Here is a 15,849-nt window from a genome sequence, read left to right on the forward strand (position 1 = left end):
CATGACTAATTTGGCTTATTTGCTTAATGTGTTACTCTGGTCAAAAGACTTGATGTGGAGTGAATGTATTGTGCCATCTGCTGGTCATGTCTAATGTCCAGAGATATTATTAAGATTAACTAATCAACTGATCAAACCATATGGAGGAGGTGCAAATATGAATGAAAAATATGTCCTAATGCCCCAGAACTGCATTCTTTAAGAATATCTAGAGAGGTGAATACAGTATATAGAAGTAACTGTGAGCTACAGAGAAGTTTTGTCAATGAGATATCAGATGCACAGAAGATTAATAAATTATCCAGCAAACTGGAAAAAATACACAATGAGCTTTGTGTATAAATTCCCTTTTTATTAAGTTTCCCTTTTTGTTCAGAATTTTCTTCCACATACCTTTTTCTGAAATACACATGCATTACTCTCTTTAACAAACCCCTCTCAATTTACATCACTTTGTAAAGGGACATTTTAAAACTAATTGTATTGCTACCTACAGTATATCTTAAACAACTGAAAATCCCCAAAATATCTGATTGTCATAGAGCCAGATAGTGCAAGAGATTGACTTGAAATGGACCAACCCCAAGTGTCTTTTGGTGTTCTCCTTTGTCTCAGGAGTTCAAAATACAAAATTCATTTTTTGTTGTTGCATGCCTGACCTAATGATGGCTGTAAATGAGCTTCTCATAAAGAGTTAATAAACAAATAATATACAGAGCAAAACATCATGGCATCAGATCATTTCACAAGTACATAAAAACCCAAGGCCTTATTGCACTGTTGTGAAATACTGAAATACTGCATGTGAAAGCCTCAAGTTTTGAGGTTCATGCAAGAGCATCAGGCTTTTCACATTGCAATCTTTTAACGCCACATACAGCTAGAACAGTAGAGCTACATACAGTCTCTCAAAATCAAAAAGAGCAAAATTGCCTGCAGTGTCTAAAACAATTATAATTGAATGCAGTAGTGAGATTTTGTTTCATGTTATTCCTTTTTTTTTTTTTTTTATCTCATTGCATGTCAATAATAAAAAGAAAAGGGGAAAGGAAAAAAGGAAGAAAAAGAAAGGGGAAAAGGAAACAAAATAGAAAAGGAAAGGAAAATAAAAAGAAAAGAGAATGACAAAGAAAAGGAAAGCAAATAGAAAAAGAATTGAAAGGAAAAAATTAATAAAAAAGAAAAGAAACAAGAACAAAAGAAAACTGGTCCATCGGTAAGCTGTTACAGCAAATAAAACATAAAACATTGACTTGTTTTAGACCAAAACCCAAAGATATTTAAAAAAAATTCCATCAATACTCTCCACTATGGGCAAATGCTAAAAAATAGAAAAATTAATAAAACATTAAAACAAAACAAAAGGAAACTAAATAATTATTATTTTTTTTGACTGTTTAACAGGGCAAAATACTGTCGAAGGTTAGCTAATAAAAAGCAACAGACTCAAACTTTGGCATTAACACAGGATAAACAAACAGATATTGGGATATTCCCATTTCACATCTACAGTAGCAGGTTCAGTTAAGTATTATTGCACCATCGGTCTTCAGCTTGTCCCTGGGTTACGATACAGTGTAAAAGGTCTGGCTGGTAGCATAGTAGTATTATAATTGCACATTATTAGTGTTGCTGGTTCAACATAAACATTAACACCAAACAGAAACCCATAAAATGCTACTTTGGTTAAAGACTTGATTTGAAATTCAAAGTCTATAACATGAATCTACCCAAAGTCATGCATAACTTCGAGAGATATCATTTGCATGAAAAGTGAAATAATTTGGCTTTCCAAACACAATACATACACACAGTTGGACACTCTTAACTTTAGCTTGTATACTTCACAAAAAAATTACATCACTTTTTTAAAGTGTAACATTAAAATAATTATGTATATTCCTTATGCTTTTTAGGGTGAAATAATCTGAAACCTCATGAGGACACAGCAGCACCAAATCTTGAGTCTGATTTGCAGGACACCTCTAGGACACGCTGTCTATCACTCCTCATCATTTTGTGCTGGTCCTGAGCGTGAGTCACGATATTCCAACCAAGAGAGGGGGCATGTTTGCTCGAGCCTCCTGTGACCTCACCTGGGCATAGAATGACAGAAAGAGTTACACAAAGAATCACACTAATTCTTCACTGTGTCTGGTCATTTGAGATCATAGCAACGTGTTCCGTTATTTAGATTAGAGACAAAACAAAACAAGAAAATCAAGTTGTTTACTTTCACTCTGGGCGAAGAGAGGACAGCATTATATGTCATGATTACAATACTGTCAGCTCTAACTAATCACAGCATCAGACCGTACAGGCCATACACAATCCATCTGGTGTATGTTTCATGCAAAACTGGATAGAGCTGGCTAAAATATTCAGTTCCAATCTGATTTGGCTGGCTTCTCTGCAGTTTCCAGAATTCAGGGAGGACAAGGTTTTATTTAGATGGTGGATTTTGACGATACCGATCACTAAGGTAGTGGAAAAGGGAGAGAACCGATTAATCAGACGATAGTTAAAAAAAGACACTTGGCTCCTTACATGCTCTGTATTTAAGTATTAGCCAAATTAAGCTTTTTATAGCCTATATATTCAACAGATGAGTGTTTTATATATTTAGATATAAATATACTGTACAAAACCCTCATCTGGTAACTATGAGGAATGAGGAATACGATTTTTTATTATTCACAAGATGACATGAAGTTGGAGACACAATGTGTATGCTGACGGGGGATGTTTTAATATAGTTGCAAGGTGTAAGTGATTGTTTTTATGTCACCTCTAAAGGCTGCTGTTATACTGCTGAACCAATCCGTCTTAACGGTAGAATCCTCCAGCGGCGGCCACAGAGAACACGGAGGGAAAACAATATTGGCAACTATCGGATAGATTTTTGCCCATAACCAATAGCTCCAAAAAGTAACTTTCAGCCCTGATTAATCGGTAAAACCGATATATCGGTCTACCTCTAGTTTTATAAGTCTCCCAGGAAAAGTTTGTGAGGTTTGAAAGATATTCAAGAGTTTGAGACACTTGGGAGTGATAGTGACTTGAGCACACCTGTGTATTGCATTTTTTTTTAGAGTTCCCAAGGTCAAGAAAAACCTGGAAATATCAGGACATTTAGGAAATGTGTTTTCTAGTTCTGGAAAAGTCATGGAAATGAATAAAATCTCAAAAAACATGGAAAGTTCTAGAATGAAGAATAGAAATAGAGCTAGATATTGCTCTTGTGTAGAGAAAAACTTGATCGCAAGCAATAGAACTCTCCGATTTGTCAGTGGATCATTCTTTTGGGTCCGTTCTTTTCAATGAATTAGTCGAAAGGGTTTACAAATCGGTCTACATCGATTCATTTGCCAATCAGTCCGAATCGAAAAGATTTTTAAAAATCTGTATCCAGTAATAACAAATGCCTGGACAGGTCATAGAAAATGAATGGAATTCACTGGTCAAAAGGGTGGGAACCTTGTAAGTTACATCTCTGGAAGACAACTCCTTCCGATCTAAGTGGGTGGTTTTTGGCCAGAATAGGTTTCAATGTGGACCAGTCAAGCTATGCGAGGCAAGGTACCGCATGCGCACATTGCTAGACAAACACATGCATACACACTAACACTCGGGTAACAGGCACACACTTATGCCCAGACAAAGCAGGCCTGAGCGGTACCTCTATCAGACCAGGAAGGAGTGGAGGAGAAGGAATAGAAGGATGAAGGGAGAGAGGTGCAGCCTAGAGAGGCAATCTTGAGTTCATTCTTCTGGAATAACTCAGAAGACATAGAGATAAAGGAAAGAGAAGGAAAATAACACAGTGAGGAAGAGCAGGAAATAGAGCCTTTAATAGTTGTAATAGTCTTTCAAGTTTTTCTCCTTTCACATAAAAATCTATTCAGCTAAAAGCAATTGTGAGACATTGAAAACAAATTTGAGCTACACATATTTGCAAGCATGACTGTGGAAATTTTTTTTCATGAGGTTGTATAAGAAGCGCTAAATGAATAGCTAAATGCATACTACATTGGACTCACCTCTAGATTTGAGCGAGCCTGTTTCAGCACATCTCGTGTTCTTGAGACTAAAAATAAAAAAGTAACTTTAAATATAGTTTAAATGCTTTATTTACTGTGTAGGGTACAACAGGGCTAAAGGCAACCCTTAAATAAATTTGGCTTTTTTTCTGGTCACAAAATGTATCAAGGTAAAAAAAGAAAAAAAGAAAACGATTTATTTTGATTGAATATTGATGGAGCAACATAATTTGTGATAAAAAAAAAAAAAAAAACACACTTGGGTAAAAGGCCCCTAGTTATATAATAGTTATATGGCACAATTTGTCAACTAATGCAAATAATTTTGAGACAGCAAGATGCTTTTTTGAGTAACAAATTAAGATGATGCTTACTCAAAATAACTACTTCAGAAAAAGTCAACCACTTCCTGTTCATTTCAAACACATTTGGCATTTTAATACATCTCAAGTATTCTATGAACAAACTAATCTTTATTATGATTGGATCAGTCAATGTGAGCCCACTTTGAAAATTTTTCATAATAAATCTTTTCGCCCCACCTAAGAAAAACAATGCGTTTAATAGGGGCGTTTAGCCCCTGCATCTGGGGGGCTTTTTACCCCAAAGACTATCCTTACACTTACAGAACAGTTATTGAAAAATGTTTGATTTAATGACCTTAAACAAAACTGAAAATGATAAATACGTATTTTTTTTCTCAAAAGAAATGTGTTAATTTCAGGGATTTTCATTAGCTACATAAATTTGCAACATTTAAAAAAAATATAACAATTAGATCAAATTGCCTCAAAATCAATCTTTAGACACCACACGCAAAGATCTCATGGAACAGGAAAATTGTCCAGTGTATAGTGACAAACAGGTGTTTAGGAAAGTGCTGTGGTAATTTTTGTTGTTATTTAGTGTTTTGGGATATAATAAAATCAATGGAGCCTTTTACACCACTGAGCCTTTAGCCCTGTTGTACCCTATATAGCCATCCACAAAAAAAGCTTTGTCACAAGTGACAGCTCCATGAGGCCATTTAAGCAATTAAGGTAAAAAAGCTGAAATGAAAGGGGAGTGGAAGGAGGCATCACTCACGCTGACCGACGATGAATTGCTCCATGCTGTCTTTAGTGTGACTGGAGGCTCTCAGATTCTCCATAGTGTCCCTGAGAAGCTGCTCTTGTTTGGACAGCTTACGCCTTAATGAAACAACTTCCTTTCTCAGAGACTGCTCCTATAGAGACACATAGAAACATTAATTAAACGTGTCCTTTCCTGCCAATTGGCTACTGACAATATGGTGTACAGGATTACACCTAATGCCATTCACATTGAGGTTAAAAAACGACACCTGCCCTTAAGTAACAAGTTCACATAACAATGATATTACATGTAAGTAAAAAAGTGGGCATTGTTCCAAAACCTTATTATGAGTGACATGTTTACATTCTATGTGCCCTCTGACCTTTTTAAGCTGCTGGGCAGAGGCGTCACTACTGGGCAGAGCTGCCCTCCAGAACATTCTTAAGAGAGAGCATGTCTCCTCCAGAATCTGCTTCAATGTCTTAGTGCTGGCGAGCAAGTTCCTCACATAGCCCTTCAGAGAGAGAAAAAAGTGTACATAACACTTCAGTTTAAGTATTCAAATCTTTTAATAAGATGACCAGTACCAAAAAATGAAAGAAGAGGAAATAATAATTTCAGATCGTTTCAGATTCAAACTACCTCACATGCAGCTTTTCAATGCAGCTTATCCAACATATATACATGAATTAAATGAATATTCCGTGTTCAGTACAAGTTCAGCTCGATGGGCAGCATTTGTGGCATATTGTTGATTATCATAAAAATGAATTGACTCATCCCTCCTTTTCTTTGAAAAAAAGGAAAAATCTGGGTTACAGTGAGGCACTTACAATGGAAATGAATAGGGCCAATCTGTTAATGTTAATATACTCACTGTTTCAACTGTAAAGCCACTAGACGCAAACATTATGCACATTAACGTTATTTTTATGTTACAAAATTGCTAACTAACGTTTTCTGTGTAAAGTTATATCTAATTTTACAACTTTGCCATGACAAAGTAATGCTTTAAACCTTGTAATCCTGGTAAATGATGATTTGAACAACTTAGCAGCTCAAATAATACACAAGTTTTAACAGAAGAAACAATGTTGGTGCTTTTAAAAAATCATAAGCTTCACATTTCTGCCTTTAAACCTGCCAAACATTGGCCCCCATTCACTTCCATTGTAAGTGCCACACTGTAAACTCAAATTTAGCTTTTTTCTAAAAAAAAGGAGGGACAAGTCGAAATTATACTTTTTTTTGGTAATCAGCATCATGCCACAAATGCTGTCCATTGAGCTTACCCGGAATATTCCTCTAACATAAAATACAGCAATAACACTTAAAAACTTTTATTTACAAGTCATTAATAACAATTATATAATGCTTAAGAAATCACTAGTTGATTCAGATAAGAAAACATTCAAATATCTAATTCAAAGTGTGAACTTCAACATTTCTACTTGGAACTATCTGAATGTACATCAACTATTGATCTGTTAAACATAATTTATTTTTTTGCAGAAGACTTATTAATGAAAGCCATTATAAAGTGTCACCAATGCATTTATTTAATTAGAAAATTGTGGCATACGGACATTTAATAATCTAAGGAAGTGTAGCCAAAACTCAAATAACAGGAAATATTTTTAAACAGACATTGTTTAAAGGCTTTTTTAACAGGTCCGCCTTACATCAGATAACAGTCAGTATACTGACCTCCGGTAGGTCATGTTCTGGGCTTGATTGTAGTGCTGCCTCCATCTTGCGGATAACCACCTTCCCTTCCAGTAGCTGCTGCTGTAGAGCACTAAAATCATCCACATGGCCAATCACATGATGTCCAGTTCTGCAGGCGAAGGAGCCGTCAGGGGCCTCACACTTCAGACCTTCAGAGCCAGGCTTAGATGAGTCTAATCAGGCGATTGAATGTTTAAATTAGAGGTGCATGTTTTTACATGACACAAATTGATTAATCAGTTTTTTTGTGACTTTTTCTGTTTTTTATTTTCTACTACTGTGGCCACTTAATAGCAGCATTTTATATAAGAGTCTTACCACTAGCAGAAGACTTCTGGTCATCTGGTTCCACAGCTGGTGAAGCAGGACTGGAGAACCCTGTATCTCGAATGGGAGGAGATGGAGACTGGTCTATATAAGACAGAGAGAGACCAAGGTCAAAGCAGATGTCAAAGATTTGCAGGGGTGCTGCAACTATTATAACTGCAGGATATATGTACTGTATGTATTTCATGAATTTAATTTTGCTTGGCAATAGTGCAGAGAAAATAACTTCATTACGAAGCTGAAGCATCTGCCAACCGGTTGCCTTGGCAGTGCATTGATTGAACACGCAAACAGTAAATGGTAATCCTACAATGGATAGCTCCAACTTACCTGCCTTTCAGCAAATCAGCACTGCTGGTGGAACAATTCATCACCTAATTAATATTCATGAGCCATGCTGATATGGTTTATAATACCCCCTCACTTTTCCAATCATTCCTATGCCCCTTATGTTGGCCAATTCATGTAAACCAGTTAAAGGTACAGTTAATTCATGCTTTTTCTTTCACTGAAAAACAGTGAAAAGCGACTGTGTGTTTGAAAGTTATAAAACTTATGATTGATTATATGATAATAAGTTGTCTCACTATGGAAGAGCTGTTTCCTGGCTGAGGGGCAGAGCATACGCTGATCCAGCCTCTCTCTCAACTGCTGCTCCAACAAATGTATGTTAGACTCTTGCAGGTCGAAGGTCAAACTCAGCCCTGAGCCTTAGATAGAAGTAAAGGGAGCAAGATATGTATGCATCAATCGCAATTATCTTTCTTAATACTCTGTTTATACAATCAGCAATTTAGGCTACCTATCCTACATCAAAGATAGGTTTCAGATAGATGTGTTTCTTTCTTACCTGTGTTGCTCTCAGTAGTGCCGCAGACTCTCTGGTACACCTGTAGTTCACACTGCAGAATGTGCACTAGTCGCTGACTCTCACCTAACTGCTGCTGGAGAACATTCACCTCATGCTGTAGCCTGTTCACAGATGATTAAACATACACATTGTTCAACACTGTCTGCCATATTCATGGTTAACGAGAGGGCACAAAAACACATTGTAGAGTCACACTGTACCTGGTGTTGTTGTCCAGGCTGTTTTGTTTCTCTTTTTTAAGTTGCAGTATTGCCTGAGCCTGCTCTCTGGTTTGAGCCTGCAGTCTTCTGCATTCATCCGCCCACCTTTCCGCCTCTAGCTCTGCCTGCTTCAACTGGCCACGCCCATATAGAACCGCCTCTCTCAGCCGCTCCAAGTCTTTACTGCCATCTGAAGGTAAATAGTAAACTTCTTTGGGCTCATGGTGACATTAAAGGGAAACTATACATGATCATTTATACTTTAAGGAAAAGTTCACCCAAAACTTTTGAATGTGCCATTCCATACGTGTATGACTTTCTTTCTTATGCAGAACATAAACAAAGAGTTTTAGAAATGTATCTCAGCTCTGTAGGTCCAAAGCAAGTAAATGGTGACCAAAACTTTGAAGCTCCAAAAAGCACATCAAGGCATCATAAAAGTAATCCATATGACTCCAGTGGTTCAGTCCATGTCTTCTGAAGCAATCTTATTTCAATTTTGAGTGAGAACAGACCAAAATGTAACTCCATTTTCACAATACATCATGCCATTGTAGTCTCTAGGTACAATCATGATTTCAAGCTCGATTACACTTCCTAATGCTTGACTCATGCGCAGAGCGTGAAATAACGCTAGGAAGTGTAATCGAGCTTGAAATTATGACTGCCAAGAGACTGCTGATGTCAAGATTTATAGAGAAAATGAAGTTACATTTTGGTCTGTTCTCACCCAAAATTGAAGACATTGAGTAAACCACTGGAGTCATATGGATTACTTTTATGATGCCTTTATTTGCTTTTTGGAGCTTTAAAGTTCTGTTCACCATTCACTTGCATTGTTTGGACCTACAGAACTGAGATATTCTTCTAAAAATCTTCATTTGTGTTCTGCAGAAGAAAGAAAGTCATACATAACTTTCTTATGAACACAACAAGAGTAACATCTTACCTGTCCTGGCCTGCTGGAGTTGCTGGAGTTGGTTCTGCAGGGCATGATTGTCCTCTTTCAGCACTCGAATCTCATTGGACAGCTGACTGACTGAATCAAGCCCCTGGATGTAGATGTTAGTGGGTGCTCCACCAGCTAGTGATTTGCAAGAGAAAGTAAAGATAAAATGTAAACTTTTAAAGATAATAGTAATAATAATAACAATAATAAAAATGCCTACATGCAAAAATATACAATATACAAGTACAAATATTGCAGCTTATTGCATAAGGGTAGTTAACACAAAACTTTCTTTTTTTAATCCAAAAATTTTAGGTTAAAATGCACATGAATGTATTAGTGAAAGTTTATATTTTAGGTGCTCTTTTTTTTTTTTTCATTTTCAACAATCTTCACGATTTTAAATGGTCCTGCACTGTAACATGATTTTTAAAAACACAAATATTACATGAAGTTTCTTAATAAATATGAGAGCATAAAAACTATGAGCACAATATTAATAATGAAAATAATAATAATAATAAGCATGTAACACTGCAGAACATATCAACTTTCCAAAATACAGTATTTCAAGTTAACTACCCATAAACACTGACTAGATATATTTGATATTTATAAGACATCCTTTTGTGAGTCTCTAACCTCCATTTCGTGCAGAAGAGGCCAGTCTCTTCTCCAGCTGTTGTCTCAGACGGTCGTTGGTCTGGATAGAGTCTTCTAGATGCCGTCTGAGAGTGCGAATCTCCCTAAGGTGCTCCTCCATTAAGTCGGCACCTACATCACAGTATAAAAGAGCAGGAGAAAAGGGCTTACCAAAACTTACCATATCATATATACATATTTTTACACACTCTACAAAGACAGAGCTGATTTATCAGAAATTAATTGCATTTAATAGCATTTACATTCCAAAGCAAAATTCAAATATTGTATTAGACTACTGATAACAATCTTTTAGCAAGAAAATTTAGGCTGAGGTATCCAGTGTTGCAGTACCTGTATGGCCAGACTGATATCCTGAGGAACTAGAGGACACATCTCCATACGTGCCTGGTCTTAACAGTCTTGGGCCATACATCATATCCCACATCATGCTGCTCTCGAGGAAGTTTGCCCCTGATTTCATAGCAGGACTGGCCTGATGGCTGCTTAGAGGTGACTGTTCAAAGGCATGATGGGATAGTGGGTGTATGACGCTATGGTCTGGCTGAGTGTGGGAGCCCAGTGGAAACCCAGGCAGCGGTTTGACTTGAGGAACATGGTAGCCTATATAGGGATAAGAAAACATAATATTAATTGACAGAATGTAAAAGTGAGAGTATACTGTATAAACTGAAACATAGCAACAACCTAAATGCTGGTTAAAAAAAAGATAAAAAGAATAAGGGAGGGCAAAGAAGGGGTTGAAGTTGCAAATGCAAGCAAATATATTTCATAATGACTGTTCACTCAGTCTAAAATAAAATTCAGATCAATGAAATGAAATGACGGATCAATTCTAGCAATATTAGCGTATTGACTAAATATTTAGTCTAATATTAAGAGCTAAGATTTATATTTTCGACTTAAGATTTATAGTATACTTTAACAATTCATATTTATCTCAGTTTATCACAAATTTGAGATTTTTCCTTAAGCAATAACTTTGCTATTAGGTGTCATTGAAATTGGAGATTGAGATTGAAAATTTAAAAGGATAGTTCACCCAAAAATAAACATTTTCTTAACATTTCCTGACCCTCATGCCATCCCAGATGTGTATGACTTTCTTCTGCTGAACACAAACAAAGATTTTAAGAAGAATATCTCAGCTCTGTTGGTCTTCACAATGCAAGTGAATGGGTACCAACATTTTTAAGCTCCAAAAGCACATAAAGGAAGCCTTAAAGTAATCAATACGACTTCAGTGGTTTAATCCATTTCTTCAGAAGCAATATGAGAAGTGTGGGTGAGAAACAGATCAATATTAAAGTATATTACAATATTAAATATTTTTTTACTATAAATCTCCACTTTCACTTTCTTCTTCTTTTGTTTTTGGCGATTCAAATTCTTTGTGCATACTGCCACCAACTGGGCAGGGAGGAGAATTTATAGTAAAAAAGGACTTAAATATTGATCTGTTTCTCACCCACGCCTATCATATCGCTTCTGAACATAAAGTTTAAGCACTGGAGTCATATGGTTTACTTTTATGCTGCCTTTATGTGCTTTTTGGAGCTTGAAAATTTTAGTAATCACTCAATCTTGCATTGAATGGACCTACAGAACTGAAACGTTCTTCTAAAACATTTTGTTTGTGTTCTGAAGAAGAAAGAAATTCATACACATCTGGGATGACATGAGGGTGAGTAAATGAGGGAATTCTCATGTTGGGATGAACTATCCCTTTCAGTCTTTTAATTTGTGTGTTTGAGTTTGTTCAAATGTTTGAGTTTGAGTTAAAAATTGTGAGTTGTGGAAAAAATTGGCAGTCATTTACAATACGCAGTATTGGCTGCTTCATAATAAAAGAAAAGGTTGAACCTCACTTCCTTTTAAAAATACACCGACGGTCACATTCAAAATGTTGTGATTATCCAAATCACTTTAGTACAACCTCAGCATCATGCACACAAAGAAGTTATGTATATTAGTGATAACATATCTATATTCAATTATTTTTTTTAATACATTCATAACTTCTAAGGTTTAACTTGACAAAATTATCAATGAAGTCAGAGTTAGTTTTTGCCGGTAGTACAAAACTTCACTCAGTGGTTCACACTCAAATGCATGCTCACTGTTTCCTAGCTGTCTCTGAAGCATTTGAAGCTCTTGGTGAACCTCTGCCAGTGAGAATCCCCCACCACAGTGGTTACGGGTTCTCAAGGGATGAGTTTGAGGATCAAACACAGGTTGAGGGGGCATTTGAGATGAAGGGTTGAGGAGACAGTGAGGGGAGGTTGAGAAGGAAATGGAGCTGGACAGAGGTCCAGCAGAGAGGCCTGATGGGAGGACACATAGAGAAAGAGCCACATATGTTTCATTGGGTGAGACATACCTGCCTAAAAACAGCAAAAAAAAAAAAAAAAAAAAAAGGACTATAGCTGGTCTATGGCAATGTAAAAAAACAAAACAAAAACAAAAAAAACTTTCTATTCGTAGAATATTAATTTAGTTAAAGCAGAGATACTGATTAAATATCCTAAAGGAATAATTCACCCCTAATAGAAAATTCGGTCATTATTTACATTATTTACCTTATGTTGTTCTTAACCCATATGTTGTTATTTTTAAAAGTTGCATGGACAGCAAAAATGGCAAAACGTGAGGGTGAGCATATAATGACAAATTTAAACACTTATGAGAAATGCCTCATATCTGTGTAAAAACTGACTGAACTATGATTTAGTTCCTTGCTCTTTCTTTCTACCTGTCTGTGTTTGGGTTTCCATTGGTCTGTGAGGTGTACAGTGCATCCTGGGACAGGTGCTGGAGGACTGATGGCTGTGAGATGACATGATGGAAGGAGGGTTGGATGCATGTAATGTAGCTGAGCCTCTATGACTTTGTGAGTCTGAAAAAAAAAAAAACAGATGGAGAACGAAGTTGAATGATGTGAATGTACTCACACATGGTACACAAATATGAAAATAAACTGTGTATATATACATGTGTATATATATATATGTGATTATTTGGTTAAAAACCTGTGCCACTTCTTGTAGCCTCCTCTCGGTCATATTCACTTGCAGCATCCAGTTCAGAGCACAACTCAAGATCCTCATTGGTCGAGCCATGGTCATCTGACACAAAAGAAGTCCTGTCTGATTGATCTGTAGCTTCTGACAGGGCGTGGCTGCTAGTAGGTGTTTCCGATCGTGGTTGATGCTGGTCGAGTTTGGAGCATAGTGAATCGATGAGTTTGTCTTTCTGTTGTAGCTCCTTACTCAGCCTGTGAAGACAGGACAGATGACATTTAGCATTGTAATCATGATTTATCTGTCATGGGATGCCAATAAGGGACAATATTATGTCACAGTATATGTACATATGTGTGTGAAAGAGAAAGATCAGAGAGACAGGTTTTTAGAGTTTCATGAACATATTGTGCACCTAAAAAGTGAATCCTTGAGCCGTTAATTACCATTAACGTAAACAGAAAATGCTCAAATCCTAAATCAAGAGACATTTACCCCTTTAGTCATCAAACATAAACAATGACCACAATCTGCAAACACAGGACATGTATGATTATTTATTAAGTCTATTGTTAGAATATGACCACTACTGTACCCAAACTAATTGTAACCTTTTCCTGCACCTGTACCCAAATTAGGTGTAAATGCAAATTTGCACCAAATTCTGTGTTTGGCATGTGCTAAATATGTCCAGCATGCAGTGCATTAGGCTAATTTTGTACCCCAAATTTGTTCTATGCTGCATTAATTAGGACCTGTTTTTGTTTTGTCTGAGCTGAGGCACACACACACACACACACACACACAAAGTTCCAATAGTGTCTGCGTCTAATTTTTCTCTCAATTAGATGCACACACGGACATATACACCAAGATTTAGCAACAACAGTAGCTGTACAGGCGTCTAAAAGTCCTTTTTTTAATCACATTGAAAATCAGGGAAGATTTGAGATTGAAAACAAAGAAAAAAAAATGAATATAGAAATACGAGAAATATTTAAGACTGTGCTATATTTCTAGATCATTAATCAAATGTAAGCAAATTCGTGGTATTGACCATACTACTAGCCATACCACTGTACCTAAATTTCACAAAACACACAGAAACAGGGACACGGCAGCACCCCCTGTTGACATGGGACTGTAAATGCAAGGCAAACATAGGGCTGGGCAATAGGACAATGTTAATCAAGAGACTGAATCCAGCTTCTTATTCGACGATATGAAACGAGAAAACGATCAGGAAATGACAAAACCCTGGAGCTGGGAAGTTGCCAAATATATTAAATAGTAGCCCAGGGTTTGAAATTAGCACCAGTGGCCGTGAGTCCTGACCCGCCAAATGCGGGTTGTCAATTTCATGCAGTGGTGTGTAATTTTGCTCATCTTCCCTTCACTGTGGTGGGCGACCTGCAAGATGTCTCGAAGTGACACATGACAAGAAATGCTGTTAAATATAAGACACGCTAGAAGAAACACACCTTATTTCATTATTTCAAGAACATATGACAGAAAAGCCGTCGATGCTCACGTGTCTGATTCGCATAAAAGTAATTCTTAAGACTCCAGTGGTTAAATGTATATCTTCAAAAGTTATATGATAAGAGTGGGTGAGAAAAAGGTCAATATTTAAGTCATTTTTTTCTATAAATCTCCACCTTTGTCCAGCCCCGACCAGTAGGTAGCAATATGTATGAAGAATGCAATCACCACTAAACAAAAGAGGAAGAATGTGGACATGAAAGTGGAGATTATAGTAAAAAAATGATTTAAATATTGATTTGTTTCTTACCCACACCTGTCTTATTGCTTCTGAAGAGATGTATTTAACTACTGGAGTTGTATGGATTACTTCTATTATTCATTTATGTGCTTTTTGGAACTTCTGAGTTCTGGTCACTTTTCACTTGCATTGTATGGACCTACAAAGCTGAAATATTCTTCTAAAAATCTTAATTTGTGTTCAGCAGAAGAAAGAAAGTCTGGGATGGCATGAGGGTGAGAAAATGCTGCAAGAATTTTCATTTTTTCATCCCTTTAAGATATTTTGAAATTCATGTACTGTACAGTACATTTTCAAGTAATCTTTTCACTTAAATTGTCATGGTGATAATATAAATTACAATAGATTTTGTTTCATTAAATTATATAAAAAAAGAAAAAATAAGAAGCATTTTCACATGTGGTCTCAGACTTTTGGACCTCACTGTATGTCCTAAATAATATTCTGCAAATATCACAGAAACAAGATACATAGATGCATCAATGTCACAATTGTTTTACCATACACATTGATGAACCAAGTAAACAGTTTTTCTTTCTTCTACACTTTTTATTCATACACAGTGGAACACAAAAGTAACTTTCTTAGGAGTTTGTTCTCCTTTACATTGTGAAACCAACACTTGTAAATCATATTTAGCAATTCTTACTTCTCCAACTGCCTGTGCAGGGCTCTTTTCTCCCTTTCTGTCTGCTTCTTGAGAATAGCCAACTCTCTCTTCTGCACCTGCCATTCCCACAAAGAGAAGGAGAAGAGCGAGTCACGGTACAAGGGGCTGCTTTTGGACAGCATGGACCTCCAAAGAGGGGCCATGGCCCCACGGCCTGCCTGCCTGCCCACCTGCGTTACGTTGAGACCTGATTACAGCCACTTCATCTTGACTTCCCAAACTCACGGCTGGCTGGAAAACACAGAGCAGCTGGTCAGGGGCCGTAGATCCGGCCGCTGATGTAGCACCTGTCAGCTGGGTCTCCGTGGTAACTGGGCCGTGATCATTCGTGTGACGAAAGCTGGGGGTTTGCTGGGATTGCAAGTAGTGGTGGGGGAGGAGTAGGGAATCTCCAGCAGGCAATTGTGTGAAGAGCAACGTAAATCCCGAGATTACACTGAGTGCTGATGCCGAGAGACCAATCTGTTTACTCTCAACCTCAACTAAGAGCTTTAATACGTATACATATGCATTAACAATAGCAA

General features: G+C 36.9%; 1 protein-coding gene across 5 annotated transcripts in view; it reads right to left on the reverse strand.

The window, feature by feature from the left end:
- Positions 1–331: 331 nt before the first annotated feature.
- The window catches only part of LOC127415955 (myomegalin-like), a 101,963-nt gene continuing 86,445 nt past the window's right edge, over positions 332–15,849 (reverse strand). For 3 of the 5 annotated variants that reach the window (XM_051655008.1, XM_051655009.1, XM_051655007.1), the window contains 16 exons: positions 12,882–13,126; positions 12,605–12,748; positions 11,973–12,176; positions 10,186–10,455; positions 9,832–9,963; positions 9,190–9,324; positions 8,241–8,430; positions 8,020–8,141; positions 7,757–7,879; positions 7,161–7,253; positions 6,822–7,015; positions 5,497–5,628; positions 5,127–5,265; positions 4,041–4,087; positions 3,680–3,770; positions 332–2,096 (listed from right to left, as the gene is read on the reverse strand). In XM_051655008.1, coding sequence (XP_051510968.1) covers positions 1,936–2,096; positions 3,680–3,770; positions 4,041–4,087; positions 5,127–5,265; positions 5,497–5,628; positions 6,822–7,015; positions 7,161–7,253; positions 7,757–7,879; positions 8,020–8,141; positions 8,241–8,430; positions 9,190–9,324; positions 9,832–9,963; positions 10,186–10,455; positions 11,973–12,176; positions 12,605–12,748; positions 12,882–13,126 — 2,422 coding nt within the window. In that variant the 3' untranslated portion in view covers positions 332–1,935. The remainder of the gene's footprint in view (positions 2,097–3,679; positions 3,771–4,040; positions 4,088–5,126; positions 5,266–5,496; positions 5,629–6,821; positions 7,016–7,160; positions 7,254–7,756; positions 7,880–8,019; positions 8,142–8,240; positions 8,431–9,189; positions 9,325–9,831; positions 9,964–10,185; positions 10,456–11,972; positions 12,177–12,604; positions 12,749–12,881; positions 13,127–15,849) is intronic. The other 2 variants (XM_051655005.1, XM_051655006.1) reach the window with 2 other exon arrangements.

The sequence above is a fragment of the Myxocyprinus asiaticus genome, chromosome 25 (assembly GCF_019703515.2).
Source record: "Myxocyprinus asiaticus isolate MX2 ecotype Aquarium Trade chromosome 25, UBuf_Myxa_2, whole genome shotgun sequence".
Taxonomy (NCBI): domain Eukaryota; kingdom Metazoa; phylum Chordata; class Actinopteri; order Cypriniformes; family Catostomidae; genus Myxocyprinus; species Myxocyprinus asiaticus.